The sequence below is a fragment of the Cherax quadricarinatus genome, chromosome 88 (assembly GCF_038502225.1).
Source record: "Cherax quadricarinatus isolate ZL_2023a chromosome 88, ASM3850222v1, whole genome shotgun sequence".
NCBI classification, from domain to species: domain Eukaryota; kingdom Metazoa; phylum Arthropoda; class Malacostraca; order Decapoda; family Parastacidae; genus Cherax; species Cherax quadricarinatus.
The window spans coordinates 2,303,788-2,326,644 of NC_091379.1; the positions used below are offsets into that span (position 1 = coordinate 2,303,788).

The window sequence follows — 22,857 nt, forward strand, 5'->3', positions numbered from 1 at the left end:
AGCGCCAGTACCACCATCAACAGCAGGAACAGTAGCACCAGCGCCAGTACCATCAACAGCAGGAACAGTAGCACCAGCGCCAGTACCACCACCAACAGCAGGAACAGTAGCACCAGCGCCAGTACCACCACCAACAGCAGGAACAGTAGCACCAGCGCCAGTACCACCACCAACAGCAGGAACAGTAGCACCAGCGCCAGTACCACCATCAACAGCAGGAACAGTAGCACCAGCGCCAGTACCACCACCAACAGCAGGAACAGTAGCACCAGCGCCAGTACCACCACCAACAGCAGGAACAGTAGCACCAGCGCCAGTACCAACACCAACACCAGGAACAGTAGCACCAGCGACAGTACCACCACCAACAGCAGGAACAGTAGCACCAGCGCCAGTACCACCATCAACAGCAGGAACAGTAGCACCAGCGCCAGTACCACTACCAACAGCAGGAACAGTAGCACCAGCGCCAGTACCACCACCAACAGCAGGAACAGTAGCACTAGCGCCAGTACCACCACCAACAGCAGGAACAGTAGCACCAGCGCCAGTACCACCACCAACAGCAGGAACAGTAGCACCAGCGCCAGTACCACTACCAACAGCAGGAACAGTAGCACCAGCGCCAGTACCACTACCAACAGCAGGAACAGTAGCACCAGCGCCAGTACCACCACCAACAGCAGGAACAGTAGCACCAGCGCCAGTACCACCACCAACAGCAGGAACAGTAGCACCAGCGCCAGTACCACTACCAACAGCAGGAACAGTAGCACTAGCGCCAGTACCACCACCAACAGCAGGAACAGTAGCACCAGCGCCAGTACCACCACCAACAGCAGGAACAGTAGCACCAGCGCCAGTACCACCACCAACAGCAGTAACAGTAGCACCAACGCCAGTACCACCACCAACAGCAGGAACAGTAGCACCAACGCCAGTATCACCACCAACAGCAGGAACAGTAGCACCAGCGCCAGTACCACCACCAACAGCAGGAACAGTAGCACCAGCGCCAGTACCACCACCAACAGCAGGAACAGTAGCACCAGCGCCAGTACCACCACCAACAGCAGGAACAGTAGCACCAGCGCCAGTACCACCACCAACAGCAGGAAGCGCCAGTACAGTAGCACCAGCGCCAGTACCACCACCAACACCAGGAACAGTAGCACCAGCGCCAGTACCACCACCAACAGCAGGAACAGTAGCACCAGCGCCAGTACCACCACCAACAGCAGGAACAGTAGCACCAGCGCCAGTACCACCATCAACAGCAGGAACAGTAGCACCAGCGCCAGTACCACCACCAACAGCAGGAACAGTAGCACCAGCGCCAGTACCACCACCAACAGCAGGAACAGTAGCACCAGCGCCAGTACCACCACCAACAGCAGGAACAGTAGCACCAGCGCCAGTACCACCACCAACAGCAGGAACAGTAGCACCAGCGCCAGTACCACCACCAACAGCAGGAACAGTAGCACCAGCGCCAGTACCACCATCAACAGCAGGAACAGTAGCACCAGCGCCAGTACCACCATCAACAGCAGGAACAGTAGCACCAGCGCCAGTACCACCATCAACAGCAGGAACAGTAGCACCAGCGCCAGTACCACCACCAACAGCAGGAACAGTAGCACCAGCGCCAGTACCACCACCAACAGCAGGAACAGTAGCACCAGCGCCAGTACCACCACCAACAGCAGGAACAGTAGCACCAGCGCCAGTACCACCACCAACAGCAGGAACAGTAGCACCAGCGCCAGTACCACCATCAACAGCAGGAACAGTACCACCACCAACAGCACAGTAGCACCAGCGCCAGTACCACCACCAACAGCAGGAACAGTAGCACCAGCGCCAGTACCACCACCAACAGCAGGAACAGTAGCACCAGCGCCAGTACCACCACCAACAGCAGGAACAGTAGCACCAGCGCCAGTACCACCACCAACAGCAGGAACAGTAGCACCAGCGCCAGTACCACCACCAACAGCAGGAACAGTAGCACCAGCGCCAGTACCACCACCAACAGCAGGAACAGTAGCACCAGCGCCAGTACCACCACCAACAGCAGGAACAGTAGCACCAGCGCCAGTACCACCACCAACAGCAGGAACAGTAGCACCAGCGCCAGTACCACCACCAACAGCAGGAACAGTAGCACCAGCGCCAGTACCACCACCAACAGCAGGAACAGTAGCACCAGCGCCAGTACCACCACCAACAGCAGGAACAGTAGCACCAGCGCCAGTACCACCACCAACAGCAGGAACAGTAGCACCAGCGCCAGTACCACCACCAACAGCAGGAACAGTAGCACCAGCGCCAGTACCACCACCAACAGCAGGAACAGTAGCACCAGCGCCAGTACCACCACCAACAGCAGGAACAGTAGCACCAGCGCCAGTACCACCACCAACAGCAGGAACAGTAGCACCAGCGCCAGTACCACCACCAACAGCAGGAACAGTAGCACCAGCGCCAGTACCACCACCAACAGCAGGAACAGTAGCACCAGCGCCAGTACCACCACCAACAGCAGGAACAGTAGCACCAGCGCCAGTACCACTACCAACAGCAGGAACAGTAGCACCAGCGCCAGTACCACCACCAACAGCAGGAACAGTAGCACCAGCGCCAGTACCACCACCAACAGCAGGAACAGTAGCACCAGCGCCAGTACCACTACCAACAGCAGGAACAGTAGCACCAGCGCCAGTACCACCACCAACAGCAGGAACAGTAGCACCAGCGCCAGTACCACCACCAACAGCAGGAACAGTAGCACCAGCGCCAGTACCACCACCAACAGCAGGAACAGTAGCACCAGCGCCAGTACCACCACCAACAGCAGGAACAGTAGCACCAGCGCCAGTACCACCACCAACAGCAGGAACAGTAGCACCAGCGCCAGTACCACCACCAACAGCAGGAACAGTAGCACCAGCGCCAGTACCACCACCAACAGCAGGAACAGTAGCACCAGCGCCAGTACCACCACCAACAGCAGGAACAGTAGCACCAGCGCCAGTACCACTACCAACAGCAGGAACAGTAGCACCAGCGCCAGTACCACCACCAACAGCAGGAACAGTAGCACCAGCGCCAGTACCACTACCAACAGCAGGAACAGTAGCACCAGCGCCAGTACCACCACCAACAGCAGGAACAGTAGCACCAGCGCCAGTACCACCACCAACAGCAGGAACAGTAGCACCAGCGCCAGTACCACCACCAACAGCAGGAACAGTAGCACCAGCGCCAGTACCACCACCAACAGCAGGAACAGTAGCACCAGCGCCAGTACCACCACCAACAGCAGGAACAGTAGCACCAGCGCCAGTACCACCACCAACAGCAGGAACAGTAGCACCAGCGCCAGTACCACTACAGCAGGAACAGTAGCACCAGCGCCAGTACCACCACCAACAGCAGGAACAGTAGCACCAGCGCCAGTACCACTACCAACAGCAGGAACAGTAGCACCAGCGCCAGTACCACCACCAACAGCAGGAACAGTAGCACCAGCGCCAGTACCACTACCAACAGCAGGAACAGTAGCACCAGCGCCAGTACCACCACCAACAGCAGGAACAGTAGCACCAGCGCCAGTACCACCACCAACAGCAGGAACAGTAGCACCAGCGCCAGTACCACCAACAGCAGGAACAGTAGCACCAGCGCCAGTACCACCACCAACAGCAGGAACAGTAGCACCAGCGCCAGTACCACCACCAACAGCAGGAACAGTAGCACCAGCGCCAGTACCACCACCAACAGCAGGAACAGTAGCACCAGCGCCAGTACCACCACCAACAGCAGGAACAGTAGCACCAGCGCCAGTACCACCACCAACAGCAGGAACAGTAGCACCAGCGCCAGTACCACCACCAACAGCAGGAACAGTAGCACCAGCGCCAGTACCACCACCAACAGCAGGAACAGTAGCACTAGCGCCAGTACCACTACCAACAGCAGGAACAGTAGCACCAGCGCCAGTACCACCACCAACAGCAGGAACAGTAGCACCAGCGCCAGTACCACCACCAACAGCAGGAACAGTAGCACTAGCGCCAGTACCACCACCAACAGCAGGAACAGTAGCACCAGCGCCAGTACCACCACCAACAGCAGGAACAGTAGCACTAGCGCCAGTACCACTACCAACAGCAGGAACAGTAGCACCAGCGCCAGTACCACCACCAACAGCAGGAACAGTAGCACCAGCGCCAGTACCACTACCAACAGCAGGAACAGTAGCACCAGCGCCAGTACCACCACCAACAGCAGGAACAGTAGCACCAGCGCCAGTACCACCACCAACAGCAGGAACAGTAGCACCAGCGCCAGTACCACCACCAACAGCAGGAACAGTAGCACCAGCGCCAGTACCACCACCAACAGCAGGAACAGTAGCACCAGCGCCAGTACCAACACCAACAGCAGGAACAGTAGCACCAGCGCCAGTACCACCACCAACAGCAGGAACAGTAGCACCAGCGCCAGTACCACCACCAACAGCAGGAACAGTAGCACCAGCGCCAACAATAGCAGCAGTAATATTATTAAAGTAAAAGGACACAAGTGCAACTAATGTGACATTTTATTGTGGCGACGTTTCGCTCACCAGGAGCTTTGCCAAGCCATTACAAACAATACATGGACACAGAGGGTATATAAAGGCTCAGAGTGAGGTGCAATACTACTACTAGTAGTAGTAGTAGTAGTAGTAGTAGTAGTAGTAGTAGTAGTAGTAGTAGTAGTAGTAGTAGTAGTAGTAGTAGTAGTAGTAGTAGTCTACCTACCTGGAGGGAATTCCGGGGATCAACGTCCCCGAGGCCCGGTCCACGACCAGGCTTCCCGGTGGATCAGGGCCTGATCAACGAGGCTGTTACTGCTGGCCGCACGTAATCCAACGTACGAACCACAGCCCTGCTGATCCGGCACCGTCTTTAGGTATCTGTCCAGCTCCCTCTTGAAGACAACCAGTGGTCTTCCCGTAATGCCCCTTATTGCTGATGGGAGGCTGTTGAACAGTCTTGGGCCCCGGACACTTATTGTGTTTTCTCTTAGTGTACCAGTGACGCCCCTACTTTTCACTGGGGGTATGTTGCATCGCCTGCCAAGTCTTGATTTCGTGAAGTGATTTCTGTGTGCATATTAGGGACCAGTCCCTCCAGAATCTTCCAGGTGTAGATTATGATATACCTCTCTCGCCTGCGCTCTAGTGAGTACAAGTCAAGTGCTTCCAGGCGCTCCCAGTAGTTAAGGTGTTTGATGGAAGTTATACGTGCAGTAAAGGTTCTCTGTACATTCTCTAGCTCTGCAATTTCACCTGCCTTGAGTGAGGATGTTAATGTACAGCAGTATTCCAGCCTAGAGAGAACAAGTGATTTAAAAAGGATCATCATTGACTTAGCATCTCTTGTCTTGAATGTTCTCATTGTAGTGGTAATACAACATGGTAGAGCAATAAATTCGTACATAAGTACGTACATACTCTACCATATTGTATTACTACTACCACTACAACTTTCGTCACTACTACTACTACTACTATTCCTACTACTACTACTACTATTCCTACTACTACTACTACTACTATTCCTACTACCACTACTACTACTACTACTATTCCTACTACTACTACTACTACTATTCCTACTACTACTACTACTACTATTCCTACTACTACTACTACTACTATTCCTACTACTACTACTACTACTACTATTCCTACTACTATTACTACTACTATTCCTACTACTACTACTATTCCTACTACTACTATTCCTACTACTACTACTATTCCTACTACTATTACTACTACTATTCCTACTACTACTACTACTACTACTACTATTCCTACTACTATTCCTACTACTACTACTACTACTACTATTCCTACTACTACTACTACTATTCCTACCACTACTATTATTCCTACTACTACTACTATTCCTACTACTACTATTCCTACTACTACTACTACTACTATTCCTACTACTACTACTACTACTACTACTATTCCTACTACTACTACTACTATTCCTACTACTACTACTACTACTACTACTACTATTCCTACTACTACTACTACTATTCCTACTACTACTACTACTACTATTCCTACTACTACTACTACTATTCCTACTACTATTCCTACTACTACTACTACTACTACTATTCCTACTACTACTACTACTACTATTCCTACTACTACTACTACTATTCCTACTACTACTACTATTCCTACTACTACTACTACTACTATTCCTACTACTACTACTACTACTACTATTCCTACTACTACTACTACTACTATTCCTACTACTACTACTACTATTCCTACTACTACTACTATTCCTACTACTACTACTACTACTATTCCTACTACTACTACTACTACTATTCCTACTACTACTACTACTATTCCTACTACTACTACTATTCCTACTACTACTACTACTACTACTATTCCTACTACTACTACTACTATTCCTACTACTACTACTACTACTATTCCTACTACTACTACTACTATTCCTACTACTATTCCTACTACTACTACTACTACTACTATTCCTACTACTACTACTACTACTATTCCTACTACTACTACTACTATTCCTACTACTACTACTATTCCTACTACTACTACTACTACTATTCCTACTACTACTACTACTATTCCTACTACTACTACTATTCCTACTACTACTACTACTACTATTCCTACTACTACTACTACTACTACTATTCCTACTACTACTACTACTATTCCTACTACTACTACTACTACTACTATTCCTACTACTACTACTACTACTACTACTACTAGTAGTAGTATTGCACCTCACTCAGAGCCTTTATATACCCTCTGTGTCCATGTATTGTTTGTAATGGCTTGACAAAGCTCCTGGTGAGCGAAACGTTGCCACAATAAAATGTCACATTAGTTGCACTTGTGTCCTTTTACTTTACATATTGTCGGTAATTCTACCAACTTTATCACAATATTATTATTACAATCAAGGGGGAAGCGCTAAACCCGTAGGATTATACAGCGCCTGTGGGGGGGGGATGTGGAAGGCATTCAGGCTTAATTCGGGGAACTGGAGCACAGATCCAATTCCCTAAATCAAGAGCCCCTCACCAACATCAAGGAACCTCCCTCGAGGAGTGCAGCAGCAACAGCAGGAGCAGTAGCACCAGCGCCAGTATCACCAACAGTAGCACCAGCGCCAGCACCACCAGCAGTAGCACCAGCGCCAGCACCACCAGCAGTAGCACCAGCGCCAGCACCACCAGCAGTAGCACCAGCGCCAGCACCACCAGCAACAGCAGCAGCAGCAACAGCAGAAGCAGTAGCACCAGTGCCAGCACCACCAGCAGTAGCACCAGCTCCAGCACCACCAGCAGTAGCACCAGCCAGCACCACCAGCAGTACCACCAGCGCCAGCACCACCAGCAGTAGCACCAGCGCCAGCACCACCAGCAACAGCAACAGCAGCAGCAGCAACAGCAGAAGCAGTAGCACCAGTGCCAGCACCACCAGCAGTAGCACCAGCTCCAGCACCACCAGCAGTAGCACCAGCGCCAGCACCACCACCATCACCGGCAACAGTAGTACATCCAGCACCAGCATCAGAATAGCAGCATCAGCGCCAGCTGCCCCACCAGCACCACATTAATGGTATGCAATACTGACAAGTTGAAAACTAAGACAGTTGGGTATCTACTGGCGAAACAGCCCACATGTAATGGTAGTAGTAATAGTAATAGTAGCAGTAGTAGTAGTAGTATTAACAGTAGCAGTAGGAATCTGAGTGTACAATCATTCCAAGTGATGGAGGAGGTTTGTAGATGAATGGTTACACCTCTGCTACACCTCTCCTGCCATACGGTTTATAAGCTGCTTCTCCGCTCATCTGCCGTATTCTACTCAAGATTGATGGACTGAACACATCGACTCAACATGACTTAAGAAATCGTAATGACACGATTGCAAATAAACCATACCCCCGGCCGGGATTGAACCCGCGGTCATAGAGTCTCAAAACTCCAGCCCGTCGCGTTAGCCACTAGACCAGCTAGCCACAATAAGATTCATCTAACTAGGTATATTTCTACACCATAGGAAAGTTAGCACAGGCACCTCTGTGACCACAAATGCAAGTTTTTACAGACGAATCTCCAGCTAGCGTGGCCGTGACGAACTCTAGCTCAAGTCCCTTCACTGGTTTATTTGCAATCGTGTCATTACGATTTCTTAAGTCATGTTGACGGCAGTGAAGGGACTTGAGCTAGAGTTCGTCACGGCCACGCTAGCTGGAGATTCGTCTGTAAAAACTTGCATTTGTGGTCACAGAGGTGCCTGTGCTAACTTTCCTATGGTGTAGAAATATACCTAGTTGGATGAATCTTATTGTGGCTAGCTGGTCTAGTGGCTAACGCGACGGTCTGGAGTTTTGAAACTCTATGACCGCGGGTTCAATCCCGGCCGGGGGTATGGTTTACATCGACTCAAGGTTGAGGGACTGATTACCTCATTCTCCTCCTGTTCTTCAAGTTTCTCCTATGTATGGACTGATGAAGCCACTGTGTGGCGAAACGTTTCCTCAATAAAGATACCCAAGAGTTGCACATGTGTCTAATTTATCATGATGGAGGAGGTACAGGAGTGAGTTGGAGTAGATGCAGAAACATGCCTCTATTGAGAAGTCTGTCAGCCTGGAGAGGGTATACAGATGTAGGTAAATAAGGTGATGAACAGCGACAAGTATCTTTATTCCGAAACGTTACGCCTACACAGTAGGCTTCTTTAGTCAAGTACAGAAAGTAGGCAGGAGCAGTCGAGATGTGAAGACGATGTAATCAGTCCATCACCCTTGAAGACGTAGATTTGAGGTTGTCAGTCCCCCACCCAGGAGAAGAGTTTTGTTCCATAGTCTGAATAAGGTTGCCTTTGTGTCTTACCGACAAGTGTGTAAATGGGCATGTACGGAGATGTTTCGCCCATCAGGGGCGGATCCAATACAGAGAACACGTGGAGAACAGATGTTGTTCCCTACCGGTGTTTTGCCCCGGTAGAATGACTAGTGCTAAGATTTCAGAAAAATGACGAGGCTGTCTGTATTTTCAGCTATGGTGTTAGCGATGGCAACGAGTAATTCTGATTCTTATCTGTATGGTGTTACTGATAGTGGACGGTGATTCCTTGATGACTGATTTGATATTACTGAAGTATATATGGTGTCTACCGGTGTCGTAGCGATACAAGAACTGTGAATATAATGGAATACAGTACACCAAATGTAATTCCTTCTTAAGATGAGAAGATCTGTTATGCGATACACACACACACACACACACACACACACACACACACACACACACACACACACACACACACACACACACACACACACACACACACACACACACAAAATACTGAGAGGAATTGACAAGGTGGACAAAGACAGGATGTTCCAGAGATTGGACACAGTAACAAGGGGACACAGTTGGAAGCTGAAGACAGATGAATCACAGGGATGTTAGGAAGTATTTCTTCAGCCGCAGAGTAGTCAGTAAGTGGAATAGTTTGGGAAGTGATGTAGTGGAGGCAGGATCCATACATAGCTTTAAGCAGAGGTATGATAAAGCTCACGGCTCAGGGAGAGTGACCTAGTAGCGATCAGTGAAGAGGCGGGGCCAGGAGCTCGGACTCGACCCCCACAACCTCAACTAGGTGAGTACAACTAGGTGAGTACACACACACACACACACACACACACACACAGGCAGGATTCATACATAACTCTAAGAAGATGTATGATAAAGCTCCTGGAGCAGGAAGTGACCCACTAGCGGCCAGTGAAGAGGCAAGGCCAGGAGCTGTGACTCGACCCCTGCAACCACAACTAGGTGAATACACACACACATAACTAAAGCCGAGTATACACCATTCCATGGTTGGCTAATATAATTTAAAGCCTACCAACTACACGAAGGACAATAAGGTTGTGTATAACCCGTTACCACGAGTCCAGAATCTAGTAAACCATAAAATAAGTGAATGAACATTAAAATGGTATAAAATACCGACAGATTGTTAGGTAAGACACATATGCAACAGTTAGGTATCTCGACTGAAGTAGCCTACTGTGTAGGCGAAACGTTTCAAAATAAAGATACCTAACTGTTGCATATGTGTCTTACCTAACATAAAATAGGCATTAAAGTGAACTCTCAATTGCCATACACTGAGACATATACTTCTCCATGTATATGTGAATATTCCATGTGGGTCATGTGACAAAATGTATACTGGGAAAAGAACAGAAATCTTGGATAAGAGACAATGGTCACTACCTTGTTAAACCAAACTGTTGGTACTAGCGGCCATTACACTTCAATTATTTGGTGATTATATATATATATACATATATATATATATATATATATATATATATATATATATATATATATATATATATTTCTATAGGTAGTAGGTTGGTAAACAGCAACCACCCAGGGAGGTACTACCGTCCTGCCAAGTGAGTGTACAATGAAAACCTGTAATTGTTTTACATGATGGTAGGATTGCTGGTGTCTTTTTTCTGTCTCATAAACATGCAAGATTTCAGGTACGTCTTGCTACTTCTACTTACACTTAGGTCACACTACACATGTACAAGCATATATATACACACCCCTCTGGGTTTTCTTCTATTTTCTTTCTAGTTCTTGTTCTTGTTTATTTCCTCTTGTCTCCATGGAGAAGTGGAGCAGAATTCTTCCTCTGTAAGCCATGCGTGTTGTAAGAGGCGACTAAAATGCCTGGAGCAAGGGGCTAGTAACCCCGCATGACTCACGAAATCGTAATGACACGATTGCAAACAAACCATACCACGGGCGGAATTGAACCCGCGGTCATAAAGTCTCAAAACTCCAGACCGTCGCGTTAGCCACTGGACCAGCTAGCCACAATAAGATTCTTCCAACTAGGTATATTTCTACACCACAGGAAGGTCAGCATAGGCACTACTGTGACCACAAATGCAAGTTCTGGAGTTTTGAGACTCGGACCGCGGGTTCAATCCCGCCCGTGGTATGGTTTATTTCACCCACTATTTGGGCGAAATGTTATCAACTAAAGACTTCAACGCTTGCCCAACCTTTGGACGTCGACCTACTTACACTAGTGGCAGGTCCCACTGTGATCCCGCCTCCTTCTGCTTGGACTCAGCTCACCGCAGTATTAAGCCACCTCTCTGGCCCTGTGCTGCACTTCCTACAAGAGTGATGGACTGAACACATCGATTCCAGGTTGAGGGACTGATTACCTCAAAACTTCTACTCTCCTTACCCATTTCTACTTTGTACTGGACTGATGAAGCCACTGTGTGGCGAAACGTTTCTTCAATAAAGATTCCCATGTGTTGCATAAGTGTTTCAATTCTTCAACTAAAGATCGCATTTTACTGCGACGGTCTGGAGTTTTGTGACTCGGATCGCGGGTTCTAGCCCCACTCATTGTATGTTTGTTTTTTTCTGCGTCTGTCTCTCCATCTCCGTTATTAGGACTGAGGAAGCTACTCATGGCTACACGTTTCCTCCAATAAATGCCCTGAACTGTATACAAGTGTCTTATTCCGCCTCCTGACGGCATCACCACACTGTCGGCATGCAATATTCACACAATAATATTCTCACTTTACACACTCCCCTCAACGAAGGTTCCGTGATGCTGGTGAGGGGCTCTTGATCCAGGGAATTGGATCTGTGCTTCAGTTCCCTGAATTAAGCCTGAATACCTTCCACATTCCCCTCCCCCACAGGCGCTGTACAATCCTACGGATTTAGTTTCCCCTTGATTATAATAATAATAATAATAATAATAATAATAATAATAATAATAATAATAATAATAATAGCTCTTGGATATCAGTTAACACACTTAAAACTGGGTCATATATTTGACTTTTTATAGATTTTTAGAGAAGCTTCACAGGGGCAAGCTTAGGTACTGACCACTATGTAATGCTATCCACGACAGTTTAGCAAACCCAAGCAAACGTGACTATATAAATTATGTGTCGTTCTGAGAAGCAATGTATATACATCAAGAAGTTGGCATTTAACAGCAGTCATAATGGAAATATAAACACATATGCAGTATAATGTGATCATTTATTGACTACGTTTCGCCCACACAGTGGGCTTTTTCAAGTCACAAACAGATCTGTTGGTGACTTGAAAAAGCTCACTGTGTGGGCGAAACGTAGTCAATAAAGGATCACATTATACTCCATATGTGTTTATATTTCCATTTATGTCGGTATTTTATACCATTTATTTCCAGCAGTCATACGTAGACAAGTGGATCTGTAAATTAGACACATGCAACACTTGGGTATCTGGGGCGCATCCTCAATAAAGATACCCAGGTATTACACCTGTCTAATTTATTAAGATACCCAGGTATTACACGTGTCTAATTTATCAACCTGTAGATTCACTGAACCATTTATTTACAAATGTAACTGAACATACACCGGTAAATGTGAATTTTGCAGTGCGTATAGGAATGTGTGTGTATACACAGGTTAACTGATTTCTAACAAGACCATTAACTAAGCAGCACACACATGACTGAAGAGAATTAGACACATAAGCAACATCTGGGTATGTTAGGTAAGACACATATGCAACAGTTAGGTATCTTTATTATGAAACGTTTCGCCTACACAGTAGGCTTCTTCAGTCAAGTACAGAAAAGTTGATAGAAGCAGAAGATACTTGAAGACGATGTAATCAGTCCATCACCCTTAAAGTTTGAGGTGGTCAGTCCCTCAGTCTGGAGAAGAGCATTGTTCCATAGTATGAAACAATATGGAGATGAAGTGACAGGATGGAGCTTTTTATAGCGCCAAGAGGTGAGACGTCGGTATTTTATACCATTTTAATGTTCAACATCTGGGTATCTTTAATGTTTCGCCATCCAGTGGCTTTATCAATACAAATTCTAGCCAGTGAACGGCGAAACGTCTACATTAAAGATACCCAGATGTTGCGTGTGTCTAATTTTCATCTTGTCGGTATTGTAGACCATTCATGTGCAAGAAAGGTATAAAATACCGACAATATGAAAGTTAAGACACATGTGCAACATCTGGATATCTTTATTGTAGACGTTTCGCCATCCAGTGGCTTTATCAATACAGATTCTAGGACATAATAGGAAGACAGTAGAACTATATACAAAAGATGAGGTAATCAGTCCCTCGGCCTTGGAGTTAGTGTTCACAGCATCGTGGTGATTACCTCATCTTTTGTATATAGTTCTACTGTCTTCCTATTATGTCCTAGAATCTGTATTGATAAAGCCACTGGATGGCGAAACGTCTACAATAAAGATATCCAGATGTTGCACATGTGTCTTAACTTTCATACCATTCATACACAACACACAAGACTAATGGGTGGGACTGGTTAAATTTGAGAAAGACTGGCCTAGTATGAACCAGTAGGCCTGCCGCAGTGTTCCTCCATTATATTAGTCTCATATGAATGAGACTCACATCAGGAGATTCAACTGAGTGGTTAGTAGATAAGATACCCCCACTTTTATGACTACTCCGAGGTCGCAGAATTAACATGACTCAGGAAATCGTAATTACACGGCTTTGAGGGGACTTGAGCTAGAGTTCGTCACGGCCACGCTAGCTGGACATTCGTCTATAAAAACTTGCATTTGTGGTCAAAGTGGTGGCCTATGCTAACCTTCCTATGGTGTAGAAATAAACCTAGTTGGATGAATCTTATTGTAGCTAGCTGGTCCAGTGGCTAACCCGACGGTCTGAAGTTTTGAGACTCTGACCGCGGGTTCTAACCCCACCCGTGGTATGGTACCGAGGATAAAAGTTCTTGAATGTTAATGGTTCCCGGCATCAATGTCTATAGGCTTCCTAAACTGAAGAAACATTAAGAGGGATGAGATCTATTTAGAAACAAACAGAAAAAGTTTGAAAGATTGACCTGCCATCTTACATGTTGACCTCACAAACTCCTCCTCTCCTTACGCCTTCCTCTTTGTATTGGACTGATGAAGCCACTGTGTGGCGAAACGTTTCCTGAATAAAGATTCCCATATGCTGCATAAGTGTCTCAATCTTCAACTTGTCGGTTTTACAAACCATTCATCACAAAATGCCAGAAATTTTACCGGAGCAGCGTAGCATTATAGGGGTTTCTATTTGTAAAGTAAAAGGACACAAGTGCAACTAATGGACATAATGCAACATAATGGACATTTGGGTTTCTATTTCACACTGGTACGGAACGAAATCAGTGACTTCCTGGAAATTGGATCTGTGCTCCGGTTCCCTAAATTGAGCCTGAATACCTTCCATCTCTCCTTCTAACCCCACCACGGGTGGGGTTAGAACCCGCGGTCGGTCTCAAAACTCCAGACCGTCGCGTCAGCCACTGAGCCAGCTAGCTACAATAAGGTTCATCCAACTAGGTATATTTCTACATCATAGGAAGGTTAGCATAGGCCACCACTGTGACCACAAATGCTTCCTTATGTTTGCAATCATAAGAACATACGGAACACTGCAGCAGGCCTACTGGCCCATACGAGGCAGGTCCAAGTCTCCTACCAGCTTAAGCCAATGCCCCAACCTAGTCAGGTCAAGTCACATTCACTTAAGGGAGGAACACGGCAACTGACCTATTAGCACAAACTAATCAGGTCCAACTCACACCAATCGTGTCATTACGATTTCGTGAGTCAAGCTATCCATGGTTATAGCTTCAATAACACTATTTGCAAGTTTGTTCCACTAATCTACAACTCTATTGCTAACACAGTACTTCCATTTTGATATTCAGTACTTCCTGTTGCATGACGTCTTTCCTAGCCTATGGGTAAATCTTCCCACACCTACTGTTTCGTCCTCCAGCAGTAAATCAATATTGATAAATTAGACACATGTGCAACTCTTGGGTATCTTTATTGAGGAAACGTTTCGCCACACAGTGGCTTCATCAGTCCATACAAAGGAGAATCTTGAAGAACAGGAGGAGAATGAGGTAATCAGTCCCTCAACCTTGAGTCGATGTGGTCAGTCCATCAATCTTGACCACATCGACTCAAGGTTGAGGGACTGATTACCTCATTCTCCTCCTGTTCTTCAAGATTCTCCTTTGTATGGACTGATGAAGCCACTGTGTGGCGAAACGTTTCCTCAATAAAGATACCCAAGAGTTGCACATGTGTCTAATTTATCAACATGTCGGTTCTCTGAACCATTCATCTACAAATCAATATTACCTGGGAGATCCTGATCTAAACTCACGTGTGGAAGTTATTAAAGCTATTTTTAACAGGGATTTATTATTATATTACCGCGTTTTACCAACGTTCAATAAATTTCCCATTCTGAGTGAAACGTCGTATAATATTGCAAATCCGAAACCACTATATATCTTGAAGTCCACTGTTATGGGTGGCATCCTGGGGGCTAAGCCAAGACCCACATCACGCCTTAGTTTCTCGCCGTATCCTGGGTTATCAGTGCTCCGTGGTTAATTTACCTTTGATCTAACTATCCTCCGGGGTTAACAAATATCACAATCACAAACCAGCAATTAAAACAGCCGTATCTTAGCTTTTAAAATTGGGTTGGTCAAATGTTTGTTAGTGGGATGAATTGTAAAGGACCTGCCTAGTATGGGCCAACAGGCCTGCTGCAGTGTTCCTCCTTTCTTATGTTCTTATGTTTTAATACCGAGGTGAAGAATGCACCAAACCCGTGTGGATCGTATCAAAAAAAATTAATGCGGAACTTAGAAATCCCACTTAACAGAACTTTGAAGCGATATAATAAGATTTCTCAACATTGCCTGGATTTATATCTATATTATTATTATTATTATTATTATTATTATTATTATTATTATTTTCTCTACCACTTGAAAGGCCGCCTTCCCCGTTGAATATCTGTTCAACTAGACTGTTGCTGCTTGTTAATATTTTTCCTGATGCCTGACACCTCTACTGGACAGAAAGCTATTACTTACAAGCCTAACCAGTCTACTGTAAGCCTTAAAAAAGTGCTCTCATAGATTTAAAATAGGTTGGCCTATCGACTGACCCTCACTGCATGAGGGTCAGTAAGGCTGGTGAGCGAAATGTGCCACAGTATATCACATTATTACAACGCGTCATTATGGGCTGCCTACCTATAGGCTATACGAGGGGTCACTAAACTGGATGGAAATAAATGGTATAAAATACCGACACAATGGAAATATAAACACATATGCAGTATAATGTGATCCTTTATTGACTACGTTTCGCCCACACAGTGGGCTTTTTCAAGTCACAAACAGAACTGTTTGTGACTTGAAAACTGTAATAAAGTTGGTAGAATTACCGACAATATGTAAAGTAAAAGGACACAAGTGCAACTAATGTGACATTTATTGTGGCAACGTTTCGCTCTCCAGGAGCTTTATCAAGCCACGTGTGGGGCCAACAGGCCTGCTGCAGTGTTCCTCCTTTCTTATGTTCTTATGTTATGTTCTTTATCAAGGTAATGGCTTGATAAAGCTCCTGGAGAGCGAAACGTTGCCACAATAAATGTCACATTAGTTGCACTTGTGTCCTTTGACTTGAAAACTGTTTGTGACTTGAAAAAGCCCACTGTGTGGGCGAAACGTAGTCGATAAAGGATCACATTATACTGCATATGTGTTTATATTTCCACGGTCACTAAACTCAAAATTTTGATTTCTTTGTGGTATACAAACTGTAGTTTATATGTAATAACGTAGTTAGGCACAAAGAAAGCCACTAACATATTTGATCATTCTGGGAAGACTGCATGTTACCTGTTCACCACTTGTCGAGAATATTTTAATCCCTAAAATAATGAACATTAAAATGGTATAAAATACCGACAGATTGTTAGGTAAGACACATATGCAACAGTTAGGTATCTTTATTTTTCAAAATAAAGATACCTAACTGTTGCATATGTGTCTTACCTAAAATAATGATTAATGAAAACTCTCAAGCGTACAGCCTGGTTGACCAGGCAAGCACCAGACGAGCCTGGTCCATGGCCGGGCTCCGAGAGTAGATAAACTGTGATGAATGGATTAGAAAACCGACAAATTGAACATTGAAGAATTGAGACACTTATGCAACACATGGGAATCTTTATTGAAGAAACGTTTCGCCACACAGTGGCTTCATCAGTCCAATACAAAGTAGAAATGGGTAAGGAGAGGGACTGATTACCTCAAACTTCTACTCTCCTTACCCATTTCTACTTTGTATTGGACTGATGAAGCCACTGTGTGGCGAAACGTTTCTTCAATAAAGATTCCCATGTGTTGCATAAGTGTCTCAATTCTTCAGTAGATAAACTCTCGAAACACTTCAAAGGTACACCAAAGGTATGGTAAGGTATATATAGTGTAAACATAGTGATGGTATAAACCTTGGTAATAAATACCGACAAGTTGGTTTAGAAAGACACGTAAGCAAACACTATAACATATTTATTAGAAAACGTTTCGGTCCTGGGACCTTGATCACTTCTAACATACAGAGGTAGAAAGACATTATATATATAGGCGGAGAGTGAGATGTGACGCACGTGACCTGAGGAATGTCATAAGAACATAAGAATGGAGGAACACTGTAGAAGGCCTACTGGCCCATGCGAGGCAGGTCCTGTATGTTAGAAGTGATCAAGGTCCCAGGACCGAAAAGTTTTCTAATAAATATGTTATAGTGTTTGCTTACGTGTCTTTCTAAACCAACTATTCAGAATGTATAGTCACAACTTCAAAGGGGGAACTTCTCTTTTTCAATACTTTTATTTACCGTTGCATAATAGCCTAATTGTTGCCGCCCGAGACAAGAAGGTACTGAAGAACGAGAGTTTAGTCATGTTGAAGCGCTAAACCCGAAGGGGTTGTACAGTGCCTGGGTAATAAGGGGATAATCGGGTTTGATCCGAGGATGGGGAGGTAGTAACTTCAATTACTTGGATTAAGAGCTCTTCACCAGCATAAAAGTACCTTTAAAAAAATTAATTAGAAGCAGCCTAGCAAGTGTTTGTATATTATCTAGGCTTTAAGTGACACCTAAGGGTTTAGCGCTTCCCATTATTTTATCAGCTGTTACCTGATAATGTTCCAGAATAAACCGAAATCTTCATCATAAGGTTCCACTCTCAAGTGCGGGTTATTTGTGAATTAGTTGTAACTTACCTTGAGAGACTTGCATCTTGGGTCCAGGAAGCTGGCGACGTGGTGGAGAGGCGTGAGCGCTAGAGCTTCTGTCAAGCTGCTGGCCAGGTGCTCCTTCAGCTGCTTCAGTGGCGGTGAGTTGGCTGGCGAAGCACATAGCTGCAGCAGTTTGGCCCGACACAGCACTGCTTGGTTGAGTGTAGGCCGCAGGGGATCCCGTACCGTCAGCAGACATCGCCTTACACCCGTCAGGAGTTCAGCCACCTCCTGGTAGGCTTGGCGTTCCCCCAGCAAGGAGCTGCCGCCCTCACAGCCAGCCATCACTACACAGAGCTCATCATGATGGGCAGTAATGAAATTGAGAGCGTGAAGAAGGGCGTCCCATCTCCGAACCTCGTGAGGTTTCAGGCCACATCCCGTCACGCTGGCCACCCCAGAATCAGCCAGAAAGGACAGAACAGCCGCAACATCGTCACAGATCTGTCTATAAGATGGCTCATTCATCAAGGCTTCCAGCACGGCCTCTGTAGCGTGCCACACACACCTCACTCCTACAACACCTGGCTCCGCTGGGCTTCCTTGGTCACTGACAACGGTGACATGTTTGTCCCTCATAGCTGCTGGCACCAACACGTCGCTGAAGAAGTTAGCCAGGAGCGCCGTTACTGATTCCTCCTCCGTTTCTTGCTCGCCCATACGATGTGCGCCTAGGGCATAGCTGCGGAGTTCGAATTTTGGCGTGATAAAATGTATGGCACCTGTCAGGAGTTGAAGATCTCGGTCCTGGTGTAGTGAGAGGCACAAGTTGGGCTGGTCAAGCACTGCCCTGGCGATTATGGAGCGGGAGTCACCCGCCATGGGACTGAGGAAGGTGTTAAGTAACTGCCTGGCGGAGGGCAAGGGTTCCTCTTCTCGAAAAGTGCCATGCGCTGCTCCAAGATTTAAGACTGTCCACACTAACCTTTGAAATGCTGAAGAGTCGAGGGCGGAGGCGGCGACCAGGTCTTGACACATATACCTGAGCAGTGCGCGCGCCACCCCTGCCATGGCGGCGGTAGGCGCCAGCGGGATTTCATCTGACAGAGATCGTGGTCCATCGGTTTCGATCTTGAGTGTTAGGCTGAGCGGTGATCCTTGAGGCGAGTGAGGCTGGGCGGCGTGGGCGGGAGCTGGGGAGTGGGCGCGCACTGTGGGCGGCGGAGAGTCACCCAATCTCGGGTCCCCTTCCGTGGGAGGCACAACATCGTCAGGATGTCTGGAGTTGAGGTCAGTAGCTGAGCAACGGTGTCGCAGCAAGCCTCCCGTGCCGCTGTACTTGGTGTAGGTGACCACCTTGTGGCAATGCTTGCATGCTGCAAAGGGCCGCACCACGCCGTCCACACACACCACGGAAAACCTGCACCACACGTCAGAGATGTAGTGAGAGCCTGCAGCATCCTTCTCTGAGAGTGTAATGCGGGAGGATCCGCTACTGACCAGTTGCTGGACAATGTCTTTACTGAGCCCGGCCCCCTCCTCCCCTCCCTCTTCACGCAGGCGTCCGCCATACCTGCTGGGGGAGACGGAACCTCTCAGGTCCTCCGGCACGGTGTCGCTGGTATCCGCGCGTTCTTTTTTCACCCTGACGCGGCCCCAGGAGCTGCTACAGGCTTCGCCAGGACTGGCTGGGCTGCGCGCCCTTGCCTCCTGCACCACTATATCCACACGCGCACGTTTAGCCTCCTCCTCTCGTTCCCGCTGTTGCTGATGCTGTTGCTGCTGCCGGTGCAGGTGTTCGAGGTGTGAATGGTGCAGCTGCTGTTGTAGCTGCTGCAGACGCTGCGGGTCAGCGAAGAGCCCGGTTGCGTTAGCAAGGTTGAGAGCTGTGAGTGGGTGTGCCGCAGCCGCAGCTACCAGCTGTGGGATCTGCAGGAACCTCAAGTCAATCGGGAACGACGGTGGCGGGGCGCCGGCCTTCCGTTTCCGACTCCCGACGGAGGCGGCGGAGGTGGTGGTAGGCTGGGCGGCAGTGGGCGGCGAGCCCGTGCTGGTGGGTGACGCTCGGGCAGTAGTAGTGAGGGACACTGGCGAAGCTCTGGCACTCCCTCCATCACTATAAGACGCCACCTCGCTCTTAATAACCACCTCCTCCTTGACGACACTGTCATCTATAAAATTATCGTTTTTGACGTCGTTCTTGAGAGCGGCGGTGGTGTCCGCCGGCAGGTTAAGTTTGGCCGATAACTTGACGGCACGATTTACCGGGGATCTCTCTGACAGTGGGTTACATGGATGGCGTAGCAGGCTGGCTGTCCCACTCCTTGAGTCGCAATGTAACACTCGATAACATACCTTACACACGGCGAAAGGTCGAATCACATGATCGACTCGCACACGATAATAGAATTTCCAAGCATCAGCGCGCGCCTTCTGATTAATCTCCAGTTCTAAGCGATCAGAATGCTCTAATATCAACCTTTCGATAAGCGTCTTGTCCACGACCTCTGTCATATTCGCACTGGCCCACGCCAAGCACACAACTGGCCGGAGTAGGTGCGCGTGCGTGAGTGTACTGTAGACTATGTCACGCTCACACACGCCACTACGAACGTGACAGGAAATTTATAACAGCTCGTTCTAGCGGTGCACCACCACCTCGCAAATCAATCCCATTTCTCAGAAGAACCAGTCGTACATTTGTGATTAACGGGTGTAATCAAATGAAACACTGCACACGGTGTCGGAGAAATGGGGAAACACACATACACTGGTACTTCTTGAAAACCCATAAAAACAAGTCGGTGTGAGGGTAGAGGCGCGCTGGCTAGAACGCACTTTGGCCCAGGAGCCGCTGGATGTTGATTCGTCACGGCGGAGTGAGTCAATACTCGGCCCCACGTGACGGGATCACCTCTCCTCTCTCCTCACGGCTCTTCACGCCCTCCCCCTGCCCCCTCCCCTGCCCCTGCCCCCTCCTCATACCCCTCCACTCACGACATACTGCGTTTAGGGACGAGACGACACCAGGGGAACCACCACTGTCGCCAAAACTCGCCGCGTCTGTAGCGCCAGCTGATGTGTGCGTGTGTATGTGTGTGTGTGCAGGCGTAGTTGGGACCTCGACAGTACCTAATCTCCTGATATCTTCCACACTTGACGCTCCTCCACGCTCAATAACCCGGAATTCCTCGAGTAACACCTCAGACATTCACTCCACGACACTGGTTCGCCACTATTCACATCTCTCTTGGACGAGGAGGTCGTTGTATACAGGCTTACGTGGACCCCGCTAAGACGAGTTACATAAATGGCGGAGATATGCAGGCCCATAAACAGCAGTGGTGGTGGTGGTCAGACCAGCCCCAGGCCAGCCAGACAACCACTGAGCTTCGCCATGTTCTGTTCTCCTCCGTCCACCACTCCACCACACCTACACACACAATACTGCCTCGTTCGAGGCATTAGCGTGCCAGCAGGGGAGAAATAAGAGAGCAGGCGGCAGCGCGTAGTGATGGCGCACAGCAAGGAGAGACAACACCCAGCTTGACGTAGCTAGCAGTGAGCGAAGTGCGTTGGGTTGTGGTGGTTGCCGGGGTTGGTGGAGGGGTGGGGAGCTCTGTGGTGGGAATTGGGTGGTGTTGCTGTGGTGGGAATGTGGGGTGTTGCTGTGGGAGTAGGGGAACAAGAGGTGATGTGGTTGAAGCCTAGTGGAGTAGTTTAGGGGGCCCTGATGGTGGAGTAGTGGTGATGGTGGGGGCCCTAGTGGTGTTGGAGGGGGCCCTGATGGTGGAGTGATGGGGGGGCACTGATGGTGGAGACTCCTCCCTCAGTGAGACGACGCCAGGCTGGGCTGGGCGGCGGCAGGCAGTGGTCATGCCTCCACTACTAATTAGGAGCGGACCAGCCAGTCAGGAAGACTCCGCAAGCCTCCACAACTACCTACCTCTTCATCATCAACCTCTCCCACCTCCACAGACATCATCTTCCTCAGCTCCCTCTTTCCATCACATCTCCATCTTCCTCTTCGTCACATATTTCCCTGGATTAACTGACAGCATCCCAATTCACGAGATGAATTAGACACGGGTATCATTATCTGGTAGACATTTCGACCTTATCAGTACAATACTAGGATAAAATGGAAGGCTAAGAGAGGATTTAATCAGTCCCTCGGCTATTAAAACCTAGAGCCCTTGTGGTTTAGCGCTTCTTTTTTATTACAATAATATTAAAATCTAGGCCTCCTCAGCCTATGTAACCTATTGTTCGCATTTTTTTTATCTTATTACGACGTAGACAAAACCCTGGGCTATCTTAAAATTAAAATAAGTAATCTTTACATGGCCTGTGACTCTATTATACAAATTTGTATAATTATAATTAGATTTATATTACTTGTCTTCAATTATTACAATCAAGCCTATCTTAGATTACTTGAAAAAAAGGCCTATCTTCACAAAATATTTTTGGGTACCTTGATTCTGGTGAGGGGCTCGTGATTTAAGGCATTTACCGCATTTTTCCTCGGATTAAACCTGATTGTATAAGCCCTAGCTAAGGGTTTAGCGCTTCAGCATGTATATATCAATAATGCTG

At 47.5% G+C, this 22,857-nt stretch overlaps 1 protein-coding gene across 1 annotated transcript in view; it reads right to left on the reverse strand.

Annotated features, from left to right (window-relative positions):
• The window catches only part of BEAF-32 (Boundary element-associated factor of 32kD), a 72,346-nt gene extending 50,142 nt beyond the window's left edge, over positions 1 to 22,204 (reverse strand). Inside the window, exon 1 of the mRNA XM_070103845.1 lies at positions 18,304 to 22,204. Within this exon, the coding sequence (XP_069959946.1) occupies positions 18,304 to 20,772 (2,469 nt within the window). The 5' untranslated portion in view covers positions 20,773 to 22,204. The remainder of the gene's footprint in view (positions 1 to 18,303) is intronic.
• Positions 22,205 to 22,857: the final 653 nt, after the last annotated feature.